Source organism: Crinia signifera, chromosome 7 (genome assembly GCF_055691185.1).
Source record: "Crinia signifera chromosome 7, ASM5569118v1, whole genome shotgun sequence".
NCBI lineage: Eukaryota > Metazoa > Chordata > Amphibia > Anura > Myobatrachidae > Crinia > Crinia signifera.
This window is the reverse complement of record NC_139223.1, coordinates 50,084,945-50,110,158: the sequence shown is the minus strand read 5'-3', so window position 1 is coordinate 50,110,158 and position 25,214 is coordinate 50,084,945. Positions and strand designations below refer to the sequence as shown.

General features: G+C 45.9%; 2 protein-coding genes and 1 pseudogene across 4 annotated transcripts in view; 2 read left to right on the top strand and 1 right to left on the bottom strand.

Annotated features, from left to right (window-relative positions):
* The window catches only part of RAB40C (RAB40C, member RAS oncogene family), a 28,632-nt gene extending 17,726 nt beyond the window's left edge, over positions 1–10,906 (top strand). For all 3 annotated transcript variants that reach the window (XM_083153025.1, XM_083153027.1, XM_083153026.1), the window contains exons 3-7: positions 6,615–6,675; positions 6,759–6,819; positions 7,882–7,959; positions 8,907–9,129; positions 9,281–10,906. In XM_083153025.1, the coding sequence (XP_083009151.1) occupies positions 6,615–6,675; positions 6,759–6,819; positions 7,882–7,959; positions 8,907–9,129; positions 9,281–9,576 (719 nt within the window). In that variant the 3' untranslated portion in view covers positions 9,577–10,906. The remainder of the gene's footprint in view (positions 1–6,614; positions 6,676–6,758; positions 6,820–7,881; positions 7,960–8,906; positions 9,130–9,280) is intronic.
* The window catches only part of EARS2 (glutamyl-tRNA synthetase 2, mitochondrial), a 126,219-nt gene that overhangs the window by 73,464 nt on the left and 27,541 nt on the right, over positions 1–25,214 (bottom strand). The window lies entirely within an intron of this gene.
* Positions 757–976, top strand: LOC146025468 (U2 spliceosomal RNA; annotated as a pseudogene).

Sequence of the window (25,214 nt, the reverse complement as noted above, 5' to 3'; positions counted from 1 at the left end):
GTTGTTCTTGCCTGTGTCGTTTTTATACATGTGTCGACCTATTAGTTGTCCACCTATTTTGTTGAAGCGTTGTCAACCTGATTATTGTCAATCTTAACGGGATGGACCTAGCGACCATATACTGCTTGGTTTCCCATATTTTGTCATCTCTTCCTGCCTTTTGCTGTTGGCATGTCAGAATCACACAAATTACTCCAAAACCCATTTGCAGATTACTTTGTAGCTGCTCTGCTGCCAGAAATAGCTGCAATTTGTATAACAAAGAGGGTTTATGACCAATAAATACTACTGATAATCCATAGCGATGGTCTGCAAGGCAGGATTTATATAGCATCATCTCTGCCTTGGGATGTAGATCATTTCCCAGGATGCATTGCAGAAGGTGGCTAATACAATAGCCAGAGTTCTTAACCAAGATGTGTTGCTGTTTTTGTTCTATTACACACCAATTGTGTGGTCCAGCAGCAAACACCACTTGTTTGAAAAGGAACTACAGGTTTTTAGTATCCTTTTATCCAAATTATTCCAAAAACCATAGTTTCCAGAATTAACTTATATGTAACTAGCACTAAATGTGTGCAAGAAAATAATTGCTTAGCATTTAAATTCCGTGCTTGGAATAAGGGATGCCAATACAATTGGACGAGGGAGTGAATCTCCATAAGTGAGAGAAGGTGATCTGAGGTGGTCAGTGAGAGGGAGGGAGTGTGAATAGAAATGTAGAAGTTAAGAGGGTGATTGAAGTGAGTGTGGCACATCGCTTCTCGGCCTTTTGTCTAAGATCAAGTGTAGTATCTGTTCTTATCAGTGGGTATGGACTGGCCTCTGGCAGAGAATAGGGAAAGGCTGAACTGAGTAGCTGCTCTGATGGGCGGAGGGTGTGGGACCCCTCTTTTTTGCCTGGGAGTGGTGAAAAGTTTGGCTGAGTACCTTCACCTCTGCCTTTGGTAGGAGGTGTTGTTTCCGTAAATCCACTGGTAAGAGGGGGGGAGAAACACTGGGCCTAGTAGTTTGACTCTCCTGACGGGGTTCGTAGCCCCCGAAGGATGAGACAGCGAAAGGCTCAGTCTAGTATCCATTCCCAGGGAGCGGAGAAAAGCTGAGACCGAGTAGATTGGTCCAGGCTGGGTAGGGCCCCAGCCTGGGCACAGCGAAAAGCTCAGCCTAGTATCTTAACCCTGGGAGCGGAGAAACACTGGGACCGAGTAGATTGCTCTTCCGAGGGGGGTGCAGCCCCTAAGGGAGTCTTTCGAAAAGCCCAGTGGAGTACCCATTCCCATGCCAGGGGCTGGAAAATGCCCTACGATGGGAACAGAGAAACCTTGGTCGGACGCTGATCGGTCGGTTGCTTGGAGTCCGAGGCTGCACTATGCCCCCGGGGAAACTCGGGGGTGCCGAACATGCACGGGTGATCCCAAAATCACCATGCACTAGTATGGCACTTGCACTGCGCACTTTCCCTTCAGGCGACGCTTCACGTCCTTACCCCGTCCTTTTGGATGGGGTAGGACAATTTTTCACACCCCCACCCTGGCCTTCTGGCTAGGGTCCTTTATTATTTATTTCTCTTTCCCCTCTCACGTTTGTCACTTTTCACGTTCCTTGTTTTTTGTAGTTTTGTCACGTTTTTTTGGGGTTGTGTGGTCGACCCTTTCGGGCCTTCCATTTCCCCAATGTGCCGAAGCTCTCGCCTTTTGGGGAGAGCTTTGGTCCCCCCGAGGACGACCCCGAGCCGCAAGGCGGAGGGAAGTCCACTGCGGGTCTCTCCAAACCATGGGGTGCGGAGGACCCACCGTCCTAACCCTTTCGGGGGTTGAGGAATGAGGGTCTCTCTAAGCTTCGGCGAAGAGGACCCACCGTTCCCTATTTTTCCCTCTTCGGCCTTATGGTTGAGAGGGGTTAGGGGAAAAACGGGGCCCTGTCTCCTAGGAGACGGACCCATTCGATCGCACGGCCTCCTTTGCACGTGTTTAGGCACAGCACTGGTGGTGGGGAGCACACCTCGGGCTCCTGAGTTTTTTCAAACTCACAGTCTTCTGCGCACTTCCCTCTAGGTTAGGCTACACGTCCTTACCTCGTCCTTTTGGATGGGGTAGGACAATTTTTTTACACCCCCCCACCCCGGCCTTCTGGCTAGGGCCTCTTTTTATTTCTTTCTTTGATTTGCACTTTTGAGCACTTCACGTTTTTCGTTAGTTTGTCACGTTTTTTGATTTGGGTAGTGCGGCTGTCCCTAACGGGCCTTTCGTTCCCCAAATGTGACTGGGACTCTTCACCTTTTGGGGAGAGTCCCGGTCCCCTCGAGGGCAACCCCGAGCCGCAAGGCGGAGGGAAGCCTAAGCGGGTCTCTCCAAACCTTCGGGTGCGGAGGACCCACCGTCCAAAACCCTTCCGGGGGTGGAGGAAACGCGGGTCTCTCTGAGCTTCGGCGAAGAGGACCCACGATCCCTTTTTTCCCTTCCTCGGCCTTATGGTTGAGGGGGGTTAGGGGAACCATGGGGCCTTTCTCCTTTGGGAGAGGGTCCACACATTCGTACGGCTGCCCCCTTTGCACGTGTTTAGGCACAGCACTGGTGGTGGTGGGAGCACACCTCGGGCTCCCTGAGTTTCTTCAAACTCATACAGTCTTCTGCTACCTTTTGGCTAAGATCAAGTGTAGTATCTGTTCTTATCAGTGGGTATGGACTGGCCTCTGGCAGAGAATAGAGAAAGGCTGGACTGAGTAGCTGCTCTGATGGGCGGAGGGTGTGGGACCCCTCTTCTTTGCCTGGGAGTGGTGAAAAGTCTGGCTGAGTACCTTCACCTCTGCCTTTGGTAGGAGGTGTTGTTTCCGTAAATCCACTGGTAAGAGGGGGGGAGAAACACTGGGCCTAGAAGTTTGACTCTCTTGACGGGGTTCGTAGCCTCCGAAGGATGAGACAGCGAAAGGCTCAGTCTAGTATCCATTCCCAGGGAGCGGAGAAAGGCTGGGACTGACTAGATGGCTCCTGTTCCAGAGGTTCGTAGCCTCTGATGGGGAGACCGCGAAAAGCCCAGCTTGGTACCTTAACCTTGGGATCGGAGAAACACTGAGACTGAGTAGATTGCTCTTCCGAGGGGGTCGCAGCCCCTAAGGGAGTCAGTCGAAAAGCCCAGTGGAGTACCCATTCCCATGCCAGGGGCTGGAAAATGCCCTACGATGGGAACAGAGAAACCTTGGTCGGACGCTGATCGGTTGGTTGCTTGGAGTCCGAGGCTGCACTGTGCCCCCGGGGAAACTCGGGGGTGCCGAACATGCACGGGTGATCCCAAAATCACCATGCACTAGTATGGCACTTGCACTGCGCACTTCCCTTCAGGTAGCGCTTCACGTCCTTACCCCGTCCTGGACAAATTTTCACACCCCCACCCTGGCCTTCTGGCTAGGGTATCTTTATTATTTATTTCTCTTCCCCCTCACGTTTGTCACTTTTCACGTTCCTTGTTTTTTGTAGTTTTGTCACTTTTTTTTTTGGGTAGTGTGGTCGACCCTTTCGGGCCTTCCATTTCCCCAATGTGCCGAAGCTCTCGCCTTTTGGGGAGAGCTTCGTGCCCCCCGAGGACGACCCCGAGCCGCAAGGCGGAGGGAAGTCTGCTGAGGGTCTCTCCAAACCGTCCTAACCCTTCCGGGGGTTGAGGAATGAGGGTCTCTCTAAGCTTCGTCGAAGAGGACCCACCGTTCCCTATTTTCCCCTCTTCGGCCTTATGGTTGAGAGGGGTTAGGGGAAAAACGGGGCCCGTCTCCTTCGGGAGATGGCCCACTTCGATCGCACGGCCACCTTTGCACGTGTTTAGGCACAGCACTGGTGGTAGGGAGCACACCTCGGGCTCCTGAGTTTTTTTCAAACTCAGTCTTCTGCTACAGTGAGGTGTATTGGGATTATGTAAAGTAGCTGGCAGCTAAAGAGAGCCAATAAGACTGGTCGCTTTGAAGGTGCCCATACACTGTACAATTTCCAGATCCAGATGCACGGACCCGCATACATCCCATCGCACAGCTCAAAAAGTATGTGCTGCACATACATTTTGTACTAGATTGCAACTCACTGCATTGCAAAACATATGTGAGATCTAGTCCAAATTGTATACAGTAATTTTACAGTGTATGTGTATTTAAGAATAGATTGACGCGGGTCAGAGGAAAGCCAGAAAAGCCGAGAGTTTGCAGTAGTCTTGGTGGAAAATTACTGGTGCATGAATTAGAGACCTCCACATTTAAGAGACTATTTGTAATATTGCAAAAAGCAGATGATTGTGAGAAAGTGGGTGCTGAGGAGTGACCCAGACAGCAGATGTGGGGAGGAAGTATGAGTAGCGGGGGAAAGAATAGAGACTGTCTTTTGGGCATATTGGGTTTAAGAAAACACTAGGGCATCTGGGTGAGATGGCAGAAAGACAGATACATGAGAGAGGATGGAGGGAAGAGGTCAGGGGAGGAATTGTCATCTGCAAGCACAGAATTGTAGAGGGAGAAGAGGAGGCCCAGGACAGACACTTGGGGAACACCAACTTAGAAGAACTTGGCAAGGTGTTACAATTATGGAGAGGTTCTTATGTTTTTCTGCTGGAGTAAAGATGAAGGCCCTTATTCAGATCTGATCGCAGTACAAATGTGTTCTCAAAATGGGCAAAGCCATGTGCACTGCAGGTGGGGCAGATGTAACATGTGCAGAGAGAGTTCGATTTGGGTGAGTTATATTGTTTCTGTTCAGGGTAAATACTGGCTGCATTATTTATACACTGCAATGTAGATTGGGGTTTTAACATACCCCACCCAAATTTAACTCTCTGCACATTTGACATCAGCCCCACCTGCAGTGCACATGGTTTTGCCCATTTTGAGAACACATTCGTACTGCGATCACATCTGAATAAGGGCCGAAATGCCCAGTAAAATGCCCTGTCAATAGAAGACCGTGCAGCATTTATTTGCTGAGGAGACTATTGGCTAGCAATAGTGGCCTGAATTTATTTTCCAGATCGTGTAGCCCAGCTCCTCGCGCTCTTGTTAAATAGAGCGTTTTGCAATTGCAAAATACTAAAACATTTATTAGGCTTAGTACAAAAGTATGAATTTTTAATGTACACGTGTTAAGTTATATTTTAGTAATGTTCTTACTAAAAGTACTGAACTTGTAGACAGCCGTAATAAAAAGATAATTTATTCCATAGGGAACCTATGTGTTGCAAAGCTGAGGCACGCATTGTCTGTCTCTTTGGTGCAATGAGTTGAGAGGTACTCTGTTAAAACGACAGTTTTGCATAGTAACCTGCAATGATTTACAGCTGGCATGAGCTACATCTTATCAGGGATTTTGTTTCACCTGCCTCAGGCAGGCAAAACCGAATCCCCCGATAAGCTGGCTTTTTGGGGACACTGAACCTGTGTGTGCATTTGAGAGAATAGAACTCCTTCTTTTTTTTTTTTTTTCAGGCGACCTTAACAATAGGATTGGGAAAATTCATGAAGAAAAAGTTTTTTGGGGCAATTACAGATTACCTTGTTTCAGGGTAGATGGAAGAGTATGTCCTCTAAAATTACTTCACACTGAGGGGTAGATTTATTGAGCTCGGTGAAGTGATAAAGTGTCTGCTTTTTATAACTGGCCAATTAGCTCTTACCTGTCATTTTTCAAACCAAGCCTGTAAATTCAGTTAGGAGGTGATTGGCCGGTGATAAAAAACCAGACACTTTATCACTTCGCCGAGCTTAATAAATCTGCCCCTGAATGCCAGTACAGACCAGGTTTGTGTATGAAAGGGGTCGACCTGGGAAAAGCCGAGGCGTGCATTCTAATGTGAAGGGTTCTCTGAGCTGGGACCCAAGTCACACCCATGTTAAAAAATCGAAGTCACCCCTACCTCTGCGTTTCCACCCTTCAGTTCACGCACATTACTGATGTCAATGAGTATATTGAATTGTGTGCATCAAGTGATGATGCTTTGGTGCATAGATTGTGATAGAAGCCTCATCAATCAGTGTGTTTTTATGTTATCTTGTACCCTCGCCAAAGAGCACTCTGAATCGTTTGTGCTCTTAATAATTGATGGCGGCAATAATGTGAGGAAGCTGGCCGCAGTCACACGGCAGGGAAGCTTGGCATTTGGTAATAGCTGAAAACGGTTTGCCTTCATCAAGATTCCATCTATCAATAATTTAAATCTAATGAATCTCGTGTGGATGATACGGACATTCCGTGCTGTGGTTATAGCATCGGATCCGCGCTTTGCCTCACACTGTTGGCGCTGTTTGGAAACACACTGATAAATACTTATGTCATACTTGCTCTGAAGCCAAGGCTGGTGCTAGAACATGTTGTGTAGTCATGAACCCTGCTTGGAAGCAGGTGAGTCAGTAGGAGTTGTGTTTGGGTTAATTCCTGATTTTAACACCGATTGTATAATTTTCAGAGACTAAAAGTCTGATTGTCATTGGTTTTATATTGATAATGGCTCTAATGAGCCTGAAACCATGGTGTTACGGGAACCTCATTTGGATAAATATGAATCTATTGTGTATGGTATGCATGATCTGCCTAGATTATATTATGTTGTCTGCTGCCACACGTGTAATTACTTTTGTCTTTCACATCCAGGTATTGACTACAAAACCACTACCATCCTGCTGGACGGCCGGCGTGTTAAGCTCGAGTTGTGGTAAGTCATGAAACCTTGAAACTCCAACATACCAGCGAATAGCCAATGTGCTTGACCCTAATCTGTTCTGGTTTTGTTGGCAGGGACACGTCTGGCCAGGGCAGGTTCTGCACCATCTTCCGTTCTTACTCCAGAGGAGCGCAGGTAAGGCGCTGACATTCTTGCTGTTGGTTTCTATCCTGTATCCTGTGACTGATCACTTGCAGTAGTTCATATAGAATGATGGTGAAGCCTTAGTATAGCCGACATGCTAACAAGCGCTCTGCAGAGACGTACTCCTACAAAGCACAGCATGAACTGTAAGATCAGGCTCTGTTGTTCCTCACACTTCCCCCTCTTGCTGGGTTACTACATGGTTAATGAGGCATTGTGGATGTATTGTGCCATCTTGCATCACACTGCAGCCTAGGTTCTGCTGCCAATTAATGTACATGGTATGGCGACATTCAGTGTTGCAATAAATGCTGTAAGGACCTACATTTAAGTATTTTGAGGTATGTCCATCTTCTACACATTGTACAATTAATACTTATTTGTGTTGATGACAGACAGGTAGTAATCGCTGTGTTCATTGATTAGTAATTTACCTCTTCCGTTTGGTGTTTTCTGACTTAAGGCCCCCATACACATAAGCGGTTTGGGCTGATTTCACCCGAATCCAAAGTATGTGGCAGAAAAATCGAGTTAAATCGCATGTGTCAGAAATCCCATCCGATACGCGGTCCCATGCACATCGGATCGGAGGTCAGACCTGCGTGCATGTCCCACCTCAGACTCCCTCCTGGTGGCGGGGAACAGGATTGCATGTGATACATCACATGTCAAAGGACCACATGCGATCCTGCAGCCCGGGAAGGTCTCGTGTGGCTCAAGGGGGATAGGATAGCTGTACATTGCTGAGAGAAATCGCAGTAGTATATGGCCACCTTGACTGTACTACAGATTAGCAGTAATAGCCGTCTCCCTGCACCTGTTTTGTATGTCACAAAATGAGAATGCATTGGAAGGAATACTTCCATGTGTGGCTGTCTGGAACAGTGGTAGCAGGGAGCCTGGCAAGGCATGCTCAGTCTCCTACACTGAGGCACAGATGGCACAATTCTTCTGTAGTAAGCCATATGCAGGAATGGCTGCTGCGACTATACGGTAAGCTGTATGTATTGCTCCGCTGGACTAACCTGATGAATACTGTCTCTTCTGTTGCAGGGAATCCTCTTAGTTTACGACATCACCAACCGTTGGTCCTTTGATGGCATTGACCGCTGGATCAAAGAGATAGATGAGGTATACACCGTGACATCTAGCTCTGGGTTATGATATGATGTTTAACTTGTTCAAGTATTTTAAAGAGCTTTCTCAGGGAGCCTTTGTAGAGCTTGATATGTGTGTAAAACAATAGTAAAAGATTATAGAGGAGATTTTTCTCAACTGTAAAGGCCCCCATACATTAGGCCGACTTGTCCTAAGGACAAGTCTGCCCCGACTTCCCCTGAGCTCCCCTGGCAGAGCTTGATGTGTCATTTTTGTACATGTGATAAATCAGATGCGATTTATCACATGTAACCCGGGGTAGCAGCAGGAGAGCAGGGTCCGTGGTAGCGGTGGGAGAATAGAAAAAAATCCTATTCAAAAGACCGGGTGCCCGTTGATTTGCTGAGCCCAGTCTTTTGAATAGGACTTTTTTTTTCTATTCTCCCACCCGCCGCTACCACGGACCCTGCTTTCCTGCCGCTGCCCCTTCTGCAGCTCCCCCAATCCCTGGTCCCTGCTTGCTGCACCAGAGCCCTTCTCCTCCAGACCTCGCTCCCTGCCGCACTGACAGCTGCACATAAGATTTATCTGCAGACCATCACATTTAATCCAATGGACCGGGCATCGGATCAGATTGGTTGTCAGCCACTACACAATTTGGGCTATTTCACCCGATTTGTCGCCCTATTCCTCCAGAATAGATTGAAATTGGGCCCAAATCGTGTAGTGTGGGGAAATTTACTAAGATGAGAGTTTGGCAATCAATCAGATACTATCTATTATCTTGTAGAAGGTGCTAAATGAATAGTAAATTCTAATTAGTTGCCCATAGCAACATCCCATGTGGAATTGAAGTCCCATCTAAATTCCCCCCCCATGACCCTCTGTAGTTCTATATTGAACTATACTGTATATTAAGTTTTTATAGGGTATTTTTCAGTTCCGTATTAGTATGTTACAGCCATTTCTCATCTTCTCAGCATGCCCCAGGAGTACCACGGATACTGGTGGGGAATAGACTACATTTGGCTTTCAAGAGGCAAGTGCCCACAGAGCAGGCCCGAGCCTATGCAGAGAAGAACGGAATGACTTTTTTCGAGGTCAGCCCGCTCTGTAACTTTAATGTGACTGAGTCCTTCACCGAACTGTCTCGCATCGTCCTCATGAGGCACGGGATGGAAAAGATCTGGAGGCCAAACAGGGGTGAGTGACTGCAGTAACGATATGGCGGGAACACAATGGGCTGTTGTTGAATAGGGAGTGATCTTATATCCTATTGGAGTGGGTTTCTGTGAGGTGCGTTGGCTATAAGGTCTTGCTGGTATGTCTATAACTTTCTTTTCCCCCCTTCTAGTATTCAGCTTGCAAGATCTATGCTGCCGCGCTATTGTCTCCTGCACGCCTGTGCATCTCATTGACAAGCTACCCCTGCCAGTGGCCATCAAAAGCCACCTCAAATCCTTCTCCATGGCCAATGGGATGAACGCTGTAATGATGCATGGACGTTCCTACTCTGTGGCTGGCGGGAGTGGCGGAGCAACGGGAGGGGGTGGGGGAAGCAAAGGAAATAGCCTTAAACGTTCAAAATCCATTCGCCCACCTCAGAGCCCCCCTCAGAACTGCTCAAGAAACAACTGTAAGATCTCGTAGCATGGGGTGATGGAGCCGCAGAGCTGCTAGTGGCATTAACCCCAGGAAAGTGTGGTGTCATGTTGGATATGCTGCTGTGAGAGCCACACAAAAATGGCGTCTGCATGGGCCTAGTTGCCTTTTTTTTTTTTTTTTACCTCTCAAAAAGACTGGAGTCTATCACCATGGATGAGGTCATCCATCCGCACCTCACTCAATGACTGACTTGGTCTACACCCAACCGATCCTATATATTTTTTATTTTTTTTCAAGGATTGAACACTGCGTAATGGACCTTCCTCACTACTACTTCCTCCAAGGGCAGAAGTGAGCATGCACTGTGCTAAAGAAACTCTTTCCTTCAACTTTATTTATAAAGAAGTATATATTAATGGAGACTTTTTCTTTTTTTGTCGATAAAATGTCTGACAATTCAACACTTGTATTTGGCTGTAAATAATTTTTGTCCTTCCATACCCTTATGACGGGCTCTAAGCCTTTTACTAATGTTCTGGAATATACTGCATTGCCGGAGTCATATTAAAGGCGGTATCCAATCACCTGTGGTCACTGACTGGGGTAATTGTTTCGCCGGGGGCTTTCCAGTTACCTGGCACTTAATGGGGATTTTGCTGGCATGCAAAGCAGAATCCCCGATAAGCAGCCCTGGGAGATCTTTTTTCCACCGATAACTTGGGTATGGGAACTATGCTCAGATCCCATGTGTTATTGCCCGTTAATGGGTCATGTACTGCACAGTAAAAATGGGCTATAATTGAATAGCCAAATAGTACTATCAAGCTAAAAAGTTTTACCATGCAGTAAATGACCGCATGTGATTGGATACCCCCCACAGGCTTAAATGTAGACTCAATGTTAACAGGTGTGTGTAAAATATATATGTATATTAATAACGCAGTTCCTATTGTAAAGGATATGGATATTAGAAGTCATCTTGTGTTGTGGACAGTTTGTTGCATAGGTAACGAAAATCCATATTACCCCCTATACTTTACATTAGGGAGTACAATGTTCAATAGGAAATATTGTGTATTATAAGGAGTAATGAACTGATATTGGAAACTTAATGTTTATACACTGTATTCACAGGGGTTTACATCATCACTTGTGTTATAGAGTAATAAGTCACACCAGTGATCAGAGGTTCTATTAACCCATTTTCCTCTTTTTGGGCACAAAATGGCCCCCCAGCAGAGCTCAAAATGGCAGCTTAGTAAAATTGCTTGAGAAAGCAAGCTTTTGGGACCATGTAAAAAAAATTCTACCTCAGTATTTTTGGATGATGATTTGCCTTTTTACCAGAAAAAAAATAAAATTATTAATTTTTGAAGTGGGATTGCCATTTTTCATTAATATTTCACACACCCTGTTGATTTTGTGACTACCTTTCTCCACAGCAAAGCACATTGATAGACAACAGACGTTAATCTTGGTGCCTCAGCAATAATTTTGATTCCGTCTCTAATCTAATCCTGTAGCACTGCACATAGGAACTCAGCTCTCCTTTCATAGGGATTCCAGTGTGCAAGCCGAAAAATGGTTTTATAAATCAGGTTACAGGGTAAACAAGCAGATAACATGGAGGAGCTTATCTGTTTCTCTACCGAACTATGGACTCACATTTTATTTAGCAATTAGTACAGTACATCAATCCTGAGGCCTGTCTATGAAGCATGTAGCTGACCAATAACCAGTACAGTACAGCTGAGAAATCGGGCCTCTCCCCCCAGTCACCTTACCCTTCTGTCAGCTATAATGATCACCCTTCGCTCTTACATTTACACAGAAACTATACGTTTGGTAACTAGTTTTCATGTGTTTGTTTTTTTAAAATAAAAATTGCTATATTGCTTGAAGTAAGCGCCAAAACTTGTGTAAAATAGTTTTCATAAAGTAAAATCCAATGTTTTAATGTTCATTCTTTAATGAATAATGGGTATCCAAGCCCTGTTCTGTGACTCAGGACCTAAATGTAAATGAAGACTGTTCCATTGTGAATAGATAAAGCATACACTATTAAAGTGTGCCAGGGTGGAGGTCGCCATTTTGTAAGATGTATCCCGCCAACTTGGAAGCAGGGGTTTTGCCGATTTGGCAGATATTGCTTCAATTTTACAAATTGCCGGTCTCCTATGTTTATAGAGTTGTACTCGATCCGTTCTATTGGGGTATTGCAGTTAGTGTCTCCGTTTACGAAGAAGCTGCTTATAGCATCCCAAACCTACATGTTCAGCGTTTTGAGTGTCAAATAATGTTTGTTTTTGGAATTATTGACGTTCTCCAATAATTGTTGTCCATTTCTCATTGAATAGTATAAAACTACCTAAGTACCGGTACTCTTACTATTTTTCTTTTTATCCCCCCCTCCCAGTGTTTAAAATGCATATTTTTTCCACTGTTAAGGAGTTTATTAAAGTTGTTCTGTTGGGGGAGGGGTGATAGGAATCCTATTTTTTTTTTTATATTGGTCATTTTTATGCTTTTAAAATAACTTCCTTACACTGACATCTTGCCTGACAATGGTTTAAAACACTAATCGATGCATGCATGAGTCTTTTGTTACCACTCTGTTATACTGCTATTGTACCTTTTCGATTTGCCTTGACTTCCTGTACCACCCCTGTACTAAAAGGGATAGGGGGGATCATGTTAAGCTTCACCGCACTTCATCAAGTGGGTAAGTTGTACCCAAAGAATGCCATTACTGGCTGTTTCCAGACCTCATGGCATTCCTGATGTATTTTTTAATTTAAAAAAATAATAATTTTAAACTGCCATATTGAAAAGTACACCATTTTATTTTAAGAAGTTAACCAGTTTAGGCAGTCTCTGGCGAGTATTCAATGCTGCTGGTGAGCTGTGATGGCTCGCAGCGCTGCCTGCTCTGTCTAGGCTCACAGGGTCAGTATTCAACTGACCCTGGCGTATGCAGACACTGAAACAGCAAGACTTGTGGCTAAATGCAGCAGGATCACTGCATAAGTTGTGAGCCTTGCTGTTTGGGGGGAATCCTTGCTGTCCTGTGACAGTGAGGATTCCCCCGGAACGTTCAATACGGTGAGTGGCCGGTGTGGGGGTTAAACAGCAAGGATCGCTTGTTTTCAGCAATCCCCCGCTGTTTAACCCCTTGCCAGCCGCATTGAATGCAGGCTTCTGTGTCTGGTGGAACCACATGTCCTAATATACCCGGCTATCCAGAGATTAAAGAGCCCCCAGTGGCCTACATCTGATCTATATGTATTAGAGATGGGTGTGAAGAAGTTTTAATTAAGCAAAGGCCAGATAGGAAATGAGTTTGGGTCATTTGGGGTTTCCATGTTCTTTAGAAATCCATGTTTCGAGCATTCTTGTCAGACCTGCTTGCTATGGGTTGAACCCACCAACTGTGAAATCCTGAAATATTTTTTTTTTTTTTCTAAATAAATTAAAATCTCTTTAGTAAAATTTCAGTTGTTTGGTCTTCTTTTTTTGTATATTTGTAAAATCAATATCAATTGGTGACACTGCCACCCGCTCGTGTCATTTGTTGCTTTAGACTAGTATGTGCTTCATCAGGAATCAACATAAAGAATAAAAAATTGTGAGGTACTTCTTTACTTTCACGGCGCCAGCATGGCGCCGCGCGTACTTCCGGGTTACGCTCGCCACTAACTAAGTAAAATAAACTAAGTTAACGCCATGCCAACATGGATAGTTCATACCTCCACTATCCATGTTGGCATGGAGTTGATTTTAATTAGCGTGGCGAGCCACCGAGCCCGCAGCGTGGGCGAGCGAAGCGAGCCCCGCAAGGGGACTCTGACGCGCGGCGCCATGCTGGCGCCGTGAAAGTACAGAAGTACCAATTGTGAATACTTGGGCAATACAAATTATAGTGACATAAGAAGCTTATAGCTTATCCATCAACATTGGTGAAACCGAGATCACCTCCACTGACCAAACGCGCTGCCTTGGTGTCATCATTGACTCCTCCTTCTCTTTCACCCCCCACATTCGTGCTCTCACAGTCTTGCCGCTTTCACCTACGCAACATCTCGCCCATCAGACCATTCCTCTCCACTGACGCGACCAAAATTCTCATTCACTCTTGTCATCTCCCGCCTTGACTACTGCAACATCCTTCTCTCTGGGCTACCTCTCACCTGCCTCGCACCTCTCCAATCCATTCTTAACGCTACTGCTAGGCTCATCTTCCTCTCCCGCCGCTCCACCTCTGCCTTCCCCCTCTGTCTATCTCTTCACTGGCTCCCCATTCCTTTCCGAGTTCTCTTTAAACTCCTCACCACCACCTACAAGGCTCACCCGTCCTCCACCGCCCCTTACCTCTCTTCACTGATCTCTATCCACACTCCCTCCCGTCCTCTTCGCTCCGCTGACTGACCTCTCACCTAATCACCTCCTCCCATTCCCGTGTCCAAGACTTCTCTCGCGCTGCCCCCCTGCACTGGAACAACCTCCCGCCACTCATCAGGCTTTCTGATTCCCTTACCTCCTTCAAGCACTCCCTCAAAACCCACTTTTTTTCGACTAGCCTATCCCTCCTCCTAACCTCTCTTCATCCTCCTATCCTGCCTCTGTTCCCATCCGTTCCTACTTATCCTATTGTTTTTCGTTTGTCCACCCACCTCCTTTTTAGTATGTTAACTTATGAGTAGGGCCCTCCTTCCTCACGTACTCACCCTACCTCTTTACCTCACCTGTTCTTCCTTTCCTCTTCTTCATCTTCAGTCTCTTTGACAATTTCAACACCTACTTCAGAACTGATGCTGATTTTAGTTCTACCAGCTATACCCCTATTCATGCTGTATTTTATCACCACACCCTGTTATCTTGTAATTTGTTTGTTATGTACGGTGCTGCGGACACTTTGTGGTGCCTTATAAATAAACGTACTACTACTACCATAGAGGTGATTACAGTATGATAACCTCATGCCATGCTTAGCTCTTTGTATGAGTCTAATTAGCTACCATTACATATATGCCAAGCTGGAGAACAACTATACTGTTGGCACCATTAAATACACTAAATGTTGCCACTCTGTCATTTGATTTGGAATTGGTAAGAGAACTGATACAATGTATACAACCTTGGGCCTGTTTTAAAGGCATTCTGTTTTGCAATTTGTGAGGTTATCTACAGAGCTGACATAATACGCATCTTGGAGCATCAAGAGGAAACACCCAGTCCATGTGGTAGGCTGAGAAACTCGTCAGCCCATGCCCCCAACTGACACCTGAGCCCTTGTTTTAACATTCATGCACGGAGCACCTGCGAACGGATCTCTGCACTATACGGCGCAAACCCAATCAGCCGCCCGTCACACTGGTCTCTGAAAGCCACTGGAGAGGCCAGAGTCACTGCCAATCCAAGCTCTACAAAGCTGCGCTGAGTATACCCGGCACCAAAGGTGGTGGCCGGAGGGAAGTGTTACCAGCACTTCCCGAAAACTGTTGGAGCCGCCTATTTGGAAAATAGGGGGAACCCCACTCCAATTTTCTCTTCTTATCTTCCAGTACTAGGCCAGTCTCATATGTGCTGGACTGGTATTGAATGTAGGGTATGGGCCTACACCGTTTCTTTTTTTTTTTTTTTTTATTTCTTCTCACTATTACATGGCGCCTGCACAGATCACCATAACCTGTACAGTGCTTAGGTCACCGGCATGTAGTAGCTGTTCTGCCGGTGCTTGGCCATGACCTCTCCAGGCGCTGAGGATCTGGCTCTCCCTATGCTGTAAACAGGAGCCAGGTTGGAACATTCACACTGCCCTGTTAGACTGGTTGCTCTGAAGAACATCATGCCAGGGGGTGCCGGACGGCTCCCCGACAGTCGGGATTCCGACAGTCAATACTCCAACGTCAGAATCCCGACTGCTCCCTCGTGGGGGCCCACAACCCCCATAGAGGGAGAATAGAATAGATGGCTCGTGTAGGGGCTTCATTGCGCTCCCCCCGCTGTGCAGTTGGGATTCCGACGTCTGAGTAATGACTGACGGAATCCCGACTGTCTGTGAATTATACCACACCCATGCCAGGTTATTACCTGGGTTGGATACCCAGTCACTATGCCACCAATGTTTATTTGGATGGGGGAGGGGACACACACTATGCCACCAATATTTATTTTTTGGGGTGAGGGGGGGCACTATGCCACCAAAGTTTATTTATAAGGAAGCTAAATTATACCACACCCATGCCAGGTTATTACCTGGGTTGGATACCCAGTCACTATGCCACCAATGTTTATTTGGATGGGGGAGGGGACACACACTATGCCACCAATATTTATTTTTTGGGGTGAGGGGGGGCACTATGCCACCAAAGTTTATTTATAAGGAAGCTAATAATGTTGTGCTGGTTCATCAGTCACGTCAGCAAATGTCCCTAGGTTAAATGTATATATAGGAGCTCTGGAAACATGCATTATTTATGTGGTGGATAGGAAATTACTGTTTATAGCGTATAACATTATTTTTGTGATGAAGTGCAGTTTTTTTTAAATCACTTCTCAGTGACAGATTTGAAATCTCCTGCTGAATCTCTGATTATGAATCTCTGACACATCTCTCTGTATGCGGCTCATTATCTGAGAGAGTCAAATCTCTCATGCTGAATCTCCCGTTATGAATCCCTGGCACAAATCTCTGCGTATGTAGGGCCCTTTAGTTCTACAACCCCCTGCGTTCCAACAATTCCATCTTCTCTGATCACTGCCTCCCACCAGCGCCCCCAGGCTTTGTCCTCTTTGTCCTGTTCTATCAAACTCTCTGCTCATTTGTATCCTTCAAATGTTCCCTGAAGAGCCACGTATTCCCTCTCGCTGATTCCTTCACAACATCATCCTTCATTGCACCTGCATTAGCCATTCCTTATCTTGCATGCCAATGGAGTATGTTTAGTGATGTATAAATAACCCAAATAGATTTAATAGTGATTGAGACATAAGGGGTGACATTTAATGAGATGTGAAAAAGTGATTTGTGCGATTTTTAGTCAAAAAATAGGCAAAATCGCACGTTTTTCCGAATTAGCATGTGAGATGAGATGAGATGAAATGAGTGAAAAACAGCAAAAACTGCGTTTTTTGCTGCGAAATCGCACGTTCTGAAGGTGTGATTTTTAGTAACGCCGGAACTCGCATCCAGATGTTTTCCCATTGAAAAGTATACAAATTGCATACAGAGGCTGTTAGCGTGGTTGGTCGATGCGTCTCCATGGGCTAAAAATAGCCCATTATCGCACTTTTTTGCTCGGAATACGCAGCTCATTAAATATGCGAATTCCCGGAAAAAAATGCGATTTAAAACAGAGCGATAATGGGCGATTTTGAAAAGTTACTAAAAATCGCATTTTGTTAAATGTTACCGATAGTGTTATCTAAATCCATCATTTAGAGTTAGCCTTTCCACGTGCTGTAGTCCTGCAACACATTTCCTTATTTAAAACCTTACATTCTGTGTCATTGATATTCCCTATTGTTAGAAACACATAGGATAGACCTTTATTGCATTGGATGTACTATAATGAGTATGGATGGGAATCTACATATGCAGATTTATATATAAAGGGTTGGGGGGCTCCCATAGACTACAACATAGTAGAAAGCTTCATGTTCTACACCTGCAGCCACAGTCTCTTCCCTGTGTACATCAAAACTTCAATGAGTTTGCATGCGCAATAATACCAGTCGGCAGAAATTAAATTGCAACTTTAATCAACTTAAACGGCAATATACTTGAAGAATAGGATATTGATTTATTCACCCAATTCTATGTATTGTCTCAAAATATGCTGCTCTGATGCAATGATCATATATAGAAATATCAATATACCCTAATGAGCGTTCTATGCCTCTTTTTGCTCAATGCACCAACTAAAGCTGGTCTTTGTCTACTCGTGTATATCTGGAGGTTTTGTGCCTGCAGCCCATCTATGGTAAACAGAAATAAAATGTCCAATTATATTGGAATGAGTCTTCATCCTAGACGGACACTACCATTAATCAATACCCATCACACGGTCCTGCACATCATCTTCACGTGAACTGACCTATCTGATTCTGAATTCCCTTGTTCGCCTCATCACTTACATCCTAATGTATCACGCACACGTGTGTGATATGGGTGAGAGGCTCGGCAAAACATGATCCTGGTCTCTCCATGGATTGTTCTCTAAATATGCATGAAGGCCACATCTGTGTTTTCCCCCGGCTAATGGTTGTGTAAAGACCCTTCTTATAATTGATGAGTCCACAGTGGAGAGGGAGCCTTTGTCTGGTGGTTACCCTGCAGGCTACAGGCTGTATGGGACCTTTAGGTGACCAGATGGTGCGGTTGAGGATCTCTCTGCACCAGCAGACTAAATGGAACATAAATTCCCCTCTGTCCAAAATGAGATGTCTAGCATACAGTACAAATCTTATATCAGTCACAATAGAAGCAGGCCTAATGAGCGTGATCAGGACTTTGTCCTGATTCCAAAGCCGGCTGACATTACATAGATAAACAAACAGTTGTATTAGACATTGAAAAATTTCTATTTTCAAATCGGCCTGCCCTTGTGGAGTTTATATTCTTATAAAATCCATGGGGCAGCACGGATGGCGTAGTGGTTAGTATTACTGCCTCACTGCACTGAGGTCATGGGTTCGATTCCCTCCATGGCCCTAACTGTGCGGAGTTTGTATATTCTCCTCGTGCTTGCGTGGGTTTCCACCGGGTACTCCTGTTTCCTCCCACATTCCAAAAATATACTGGTAGGTTAATTGGCTTCCATTAAAAAATTAACCCTAGAATGTCTGTGTGTGCGTGTACATGTGGTAGGGAATATAGATTGTAAGCTCCACTGGGGCAGGGACTGATGTGATTGTTCAACTATACTCTGTAAAGCGCTGCGGAATCTGTGTACTCTATAAGAAACGTAATAAATAATAAATAATTTCCTTACCAGATACAAACATGTGCTGTTATTTACAAGCCATTTAATTACCTTCTAAGATTTTGGATGATAGGAGAAAACCCACATGGACCTGGGAAGAACATATGAACACAACACAAAGTGCCTGGTAAGGTTCTAACATTGGGCACCAGCTTTACGTGGTAGTAGACTGAAGTGCTGAGGTCATGGGACAGCAGTATTGAGAGGTAAGGGTAGATGGCGCCACTGTACTGTGATGTTTTTGAAATGGCCAGACCTGCATCACTTGTAATCTGTCATCTCTGTTTTAACACTGCTTAGAATGTTCATGGAAAGGTGATGGGAATTATCTGAATAAAGGTGCATACACACTGTACAATTTTTGTTGACCAATTTCGGCCCTTCTGAATTAAATTGGTCAAAATCTCTATCAGTGCGTTTGCGACGAAAGAGAAATGATGAGGCGTATAACCGCCAGTTGTTCATCAAGGTTGTTTGTCAACTGTGCATGCCGCTCAATTTGGATATCTTTCAAAAAGAGCCTATAAACTATAGCTAGATCTTCCGTCTTTTGTCAGTATCTTTCAACATGTTTCATCCAGGACACTGCGTTCAAGGGAAATGTCTTTCAACAAAATTGGTCTAAAGAATTGTACAGTGTGTATGCACCTTTAGAATAAGAAATTAAAGTGGGTGTCTGACTGATGGGACATTCCATTTTTGAAGTTATGCGGACATTTATTAGGGATGCAGTTAAAATGCCGGCGGTCGGGATCCCGGGGTTCAGAATCCCAACGCCGAAATCCCGACACATTCTCCCTCCGTGGGTGTCCACGACACCCCTGGAGGGAGAATAAATTAGTGTGCCGAGTGTAGCGAGGCACCAGGCCCGCTGCGTGGCGAGCCCGCAAGGGGGGGCGATCCACGTCCCCCCCCTTGTCGGCATTTCGGCTGTCGGGATTCTGAACGCCGGGATCCCGACCGCCGGGATTCAGTACTGAATCCATTTATTATTCATGTTCTATGGTGCAGGTGTGTACCAGGAATACTTACATGGAAAGCATCCGGGTGTTCCGGTTTCCTCCCACAATCCAAAAATATACTGGTAGGTTAATTGGCTTATTAGGAAAATTAACCCTAGAAAGTCTGTGTGTGTGTGTGTGTACGGGTGTGGGTTGTTAGGTCTACACAAACTAGGTCAACAGGCAGCAAGGTCGACACAAGCATAAGGTTGACAGTCAAAAGTTCGACATGGGGTTTTCAGTATTTTGACCTGAATGTCGACACAGTCGACATGGACACAGTTTTAAGTGCACCGCATCACTCGCTTTGCTCGCAATGCTTCGGGTGCACTATTTTATTCTCCCACCACGCCCTAGTGGATGGTAGGGCATGAGATACCGCATGTTGGCTCAAAAAAACAGGGAAAAACCCCATGTCGACTTTTTGACTATCGACCTAGACCCATGTCGACCTAGTGGTGTCAACCCAATGCTTGTCGACCTAGTTGGTGTAGACCTAGTGACCGTATCCCGTGTATACATGTGGTAGGGAATATAGATTGTAAGCTCCACTGGGGCAGGGACTGATGTGAATGTTCAAATATCCTCTGTACAGCGCTACGGAATCTGTGTGCGCTATATAAGAAACTGTTAATAAATATATACACACACACAAAACAATTGCATTGAGTTGGCTCCGAGCTGTCTAACAGGCTCAAACCTTATAGTCATACTCAGGGCTATTTTTCAGCAGGCTCCAGCAGGAACTGAGGCCCTTATTCTAGTTCACTCTTTCTGACAAAATATTTCTTAGATGGACAAAACCATGTGCACTGCAGGTGAGGCAGGTGTAAAACCCCACCCAAATCTAATTATCTCTGCACAAGTAACACCTGCCTCACCTGCAGTGCACATGGTTTTGTCCATCTAAGAAATATTTTGTCAGGAAGAGTGAACTAGAATAATGGCCTCAGTTCCTGCTGGAGCCTGCTGAAAAATAGCCCTGCATACAGCTACATTGCTGCTAAGGTCCCTCACTCTGCTGAACTGTCCTTCACACACTGCCACCAATATTCTGCTGTGTGGATGCCTGTACTGCCTCCTCTCTGAGACCACGCCCTTTCTGCTCATTGAAGCCCCACCCATTTATCTCCTCTACCATATGTTTTTGCTTCTCCTGCTGTTGTCGTCAACTCTCCTTTCCTTACCCTGTCTGAGTGTTTCCCTCTTTCCCCCTGAACTCTGCAGTGTGCTGAGTAGGGATGACCATCAGTGGCAAGTATTCAATGCCGGTGCGAGCGGCCGGCGAGGGGGTTAAACTGCGAGGATCACAGAAAACCAGTGATCCTCGCAGTTTAACCCCCACGCCGGCCGCTCGCACTATGCAACGTTCCGGGGGAATCCTCGCAGTCACAGGACGGCGAGGATTCCCCTAAACTGCGAGAGCCGAGGCTAGTGCAGAAAACTCGCTGTAATTAGCCTCGATTCTCGCAGTTTTTGTAGGCACATTCGCAGATTCCCCCTCGCTCAAAAAACGGAGCGAGGGGGAATTTGCGAATGAGGGGGGGCAGTTGAATACTGACAGGGTGAGCGGTGACTGTGAGCAAAAAGTCCTGCTCGCAGTCACCGCTCGCCCACGGCATTGAATATATGCCAGTGTGTTTACTATTGATGGCTACATTGCAAGTGCATACCTCCTAATTGTCCCATTTTTCACGGGACCATCCAGGTATTTCGGGCCACCAGTGTCCCATGGCGGGGCAGTTGGAAGTCCCCTCAGCATCTATTCGGCATTGCAGACGGGTGGAAAACAGGACCACACCCCCTTTTCTAGCTCTGTCCCGTTTTGAACGTTGGGAATTATGCAAGTGGCCAGCGACAGTTGGAAACTATGCAACGGATGACTATCTAAGGCACAGGTTCTCAAACTCAGTCCCCACACAGTGCATGATTTGCAGGTCTCCTCACGGAATCACAAGTGAAATAATTAGCTCCACCTGTGGATCTTTTAAAATGTGGAAAAAGTGAGCTGTGTGGGGTCTTGAGGACCGAGTTTGAGAACTTCTTATCTAAGGTTATGCCATCCATTGGTCATCTCTTGTGCTGATGTTTCAGAGCCAAAACAGCACTTTTGTCAGGGCTAACATGCAGTGACATACAAATAAGTAAAAGAAACCCATAGTACAAGATTTCCTCACCTCATGGGTAGCAGCCACTGGTGGGGAACCCGGCCTGCTGAATAAGTAGTAGCTATGTCCACCTATTTAGGTGAGTAAATCTTGTAATGACAACAATTCGGATCCTGATGCAATCATTTACATTCCGCTCTTCCAACAGAATAAAACGGTTTGAAAACTTTTGATTTAAGAAAGTGACTTTAATGTATTGACCTTTTTTTGTTTGTGTATAACTTTACCTCCTGACCTGACTTTCCTGCTTTGCTTGCCCCAGTGCATTGTGGGCCTTGTAGTCCCTTTACAATAGCAATAGGAATGAATACAGGCACATGGGCTGGATTGTCGGGGACATTCCAATATTGGTACTGCATAAGCGTGGGAAGGGGTTAAATGGCAGCGGCCTTTGATCCCCCCTCATTTAGTGTCTGCAAGAGGGAGGAGGATTGAGACTGAAAGACACAAACTCTGAATGTAAGGAGACAAGGGGTGGAATTGGGTTACTCCCCCCCCCTCTCCATTACCCACCCTGTAAAAGGGCAGCACTATGTTGCACCCCTCCCGCCTCCCTCTCACAGTGTATACCCCTGTGGCTCACACTTATAAAACGCACATGTAGACAGACTTCCTCTGTCTCCTATACACAGTGCAGCTCTGTCATACATACATTCCTGAATACAGCTTGTTTGGACATCTCCTAAATACATATCACTGGGCACACTTATTGAGTACGAGTCCCCCCAATACTGCCCACATAGAGTGTATTACTGTCTGCCACACACATACACACCTGAGTTACACAGAAGCCGATTCACATCATCCCAATTACAGCCCATGTAGTGGTCCCCCTTACGCTGAATTTATTTACCTGGGTCCTCACATATTGTATAGGCACCAGCCTGCCACTCCTCCCTGCTGTCCACATCTCTCCCTATAAAAACAGACACACAACCCCCCTCTCCTTGCACACACACAGGATCTGCTCCCTCCCATCCAGGATTCTGCTTGGAAAGTTCTCCTGTCCCACACCAGGGTTTGCAGAGTGCAGGACAAGAGAACAGAGTTGGACACCTCTCTGGAGCCTGTGCCCACAGGATACCCTGGTCCCTCTCTTACAACCGGAATGGCATTCTCACACAATCACTTGGACACATGTGCCTCTGCTGGGAAGATGCCCACTTAAGGTTAGATGCTATCTGCAGGCAAAACGTCCCCAGCATCCACCTCTGCACCCACATGCTAACAGCAGTCCCTGCCAGCATCCTATATAGAACCTTATACAAGTGTAGAAGATGCCCTCAAACACACCATGTGGCATTTTGTGGCCATTGTACTACTATAGCGGCATTATTATAAATGGTGGTTCCTTACAGATGTTTTTTACAGCCTAGTACAATGTAAGTATGTCATGTGTTACATACATACTTATAAACATACAATTCATTACATGTTAAAAGGCACACAGGACCAGGGCAAAGAACTGTACATACAATCCCGTTTTATATGTCGTACCTGACAGAGACAGAGCACATGTGTGTGCGTGATCTGGACTATTAGGTGGGGGAGATGCAGTCAGTACTTTTATTTGCTCTCCTTTGCCTGCAAGCACAAAGGGCCAGCTTAAGCCCAACCAGGGGGCACTTTGGCATCTGCCCCAACCAGCTGAATGCCAACCTTTGGGTGGACGCCCAAAGCACCTGTGAAAGAGAGTGTGACACTGATCAGGTAAGGGTGGCTTCATCCCCTGTACTCAGATCCTTCTTTCATCTTTCCCATTTCATTGATTATTAGAATATTCTAGGGCGGAAGTACAAAGCCTGAAGAGTGATAACACTGAGGGGCAGATTTATTAAGCTCGGTGAAGTGATAATGTGGCTGGTACTTTATCACCGGCCATCTGTGAAGTTACAGGCTTGTTTTGAAAAATGACAGTTAGGAGCTGACTGGCTGGTGCTAAAAACCAGACACTTTATCACTTCACCGAGCTTAATAAATCTGCCCCAGAGAGAGAAAATACCAACCAATCAGTTCCCAACTGTCATTTTTTAAACAGCCTGTGCTGCGGCAGTTAGGTGCTGACTCTGGTACTTCGGGGTCTATGTACGATTTACTAAACCTTGGAGAGAGATCAGTGTATGGAGATAAAGTAACAGGCACCCAGCCCCTAACTGACATTTTTCTAAACACAGCCTGTGCCATGGCAGTTAGCAACTAGTTTGCGGGTACTTTATATACGTCCACTTTCTCTCCAAGCCTAAGTACATCTCACTGTCTGTATTTACCTATGCTCCATTGAATATAAAAATGAAGGTTTATACTAATTCTAAATATAATATTGGCCCAGGTATTTATTTATTAGCAGTTTCTTATATAGCGCATACATATTCCGCAGCGCTTTACAGAGAATATTTGAACATTCACATCAGTCCCTGCCCCAGTGGAGCTTACAATCTATATTCCTTACCACATGCACACACAGACATTCTAGGGTCAATTTGTTGGGAGGCAATTAACCTAACAGTATATTTTTTGGATCGTGGGAGGAAACCGGAACACTCGGAGTAAACCCACGCAAGCACGGGGAGAATATACAAACTCCACACCATTAGGACCATGGTGGGAATCAAGCCCATGGCCTCACGGCTGTGAGGCGGTAATGCTAACCATTACACCATCCATACTGCCCAATCAAGTAGCAGCATTAGATTTGTAGAGCTTTCTCTATGTGACATTCATCCTAAATATCAAAGCGCTCTGAACACTTGGAAAATGGAAGACATAGATTATCCCTATGACACCTTCCAATCATAGGCGAATCTAGAAATATGGTAATGGATGGTCCCAGAATATACATAATAATGGATTTGCGCGCATCGAAAAAAAATAAAGGGGGTGGCCTAATTTAAGAACTAGCAGCGTACAGTTGCTGCTTGCGCCCGCCAAAACCCAAGAGCGCCCGCCCTGGCCTGCACAGCATTACTGGGCTGTGGGAGGGGACACGGTTAAATGATAAGCGGCCGCTAATGCTAGTTGGGCCGCTTGTCCTAGTAATAAAGGTCTGTGCGGCGGGCCAGACATAAGTGTCTCGCGGGCCGCTTGTTGCCCACCTCTGAGCTAGCAGCAGCATGCAGGCTGTAGAAAATCCTCGGTCTGAGTCAGGAGACGGGACCCCCGCCGCCGCATGATCCGGTCCTGCTGGCTGGCTGCTGCACACTGTCATGTGCGCTATCCGCAGCACGTGAGGGAGGGCGTGCTGCGGCGGAGAAGGACACTGCGCACGCTCCGCAAAGGACCATGGGAGGAGCTGCGTGCAATCGGGCATGCGCGCAGCCCTCCCGTGGCCATGTTTTTTATGTAAAAACGGACAGCGGCACGCCGGGCAGTCTAATGGGTGGTCCGGTGCACTCCCCGGAACACCCCTTAGATTCGCCTATGCTTCCAATCACATCAAAGCATATTGTGCTGCCATTGGTACAGTAACGTAGCCTGCATCTTTCAGCGGTTATGGCCCTTTTCCCATTCATTCCACTGAGTTCTGATCAAGG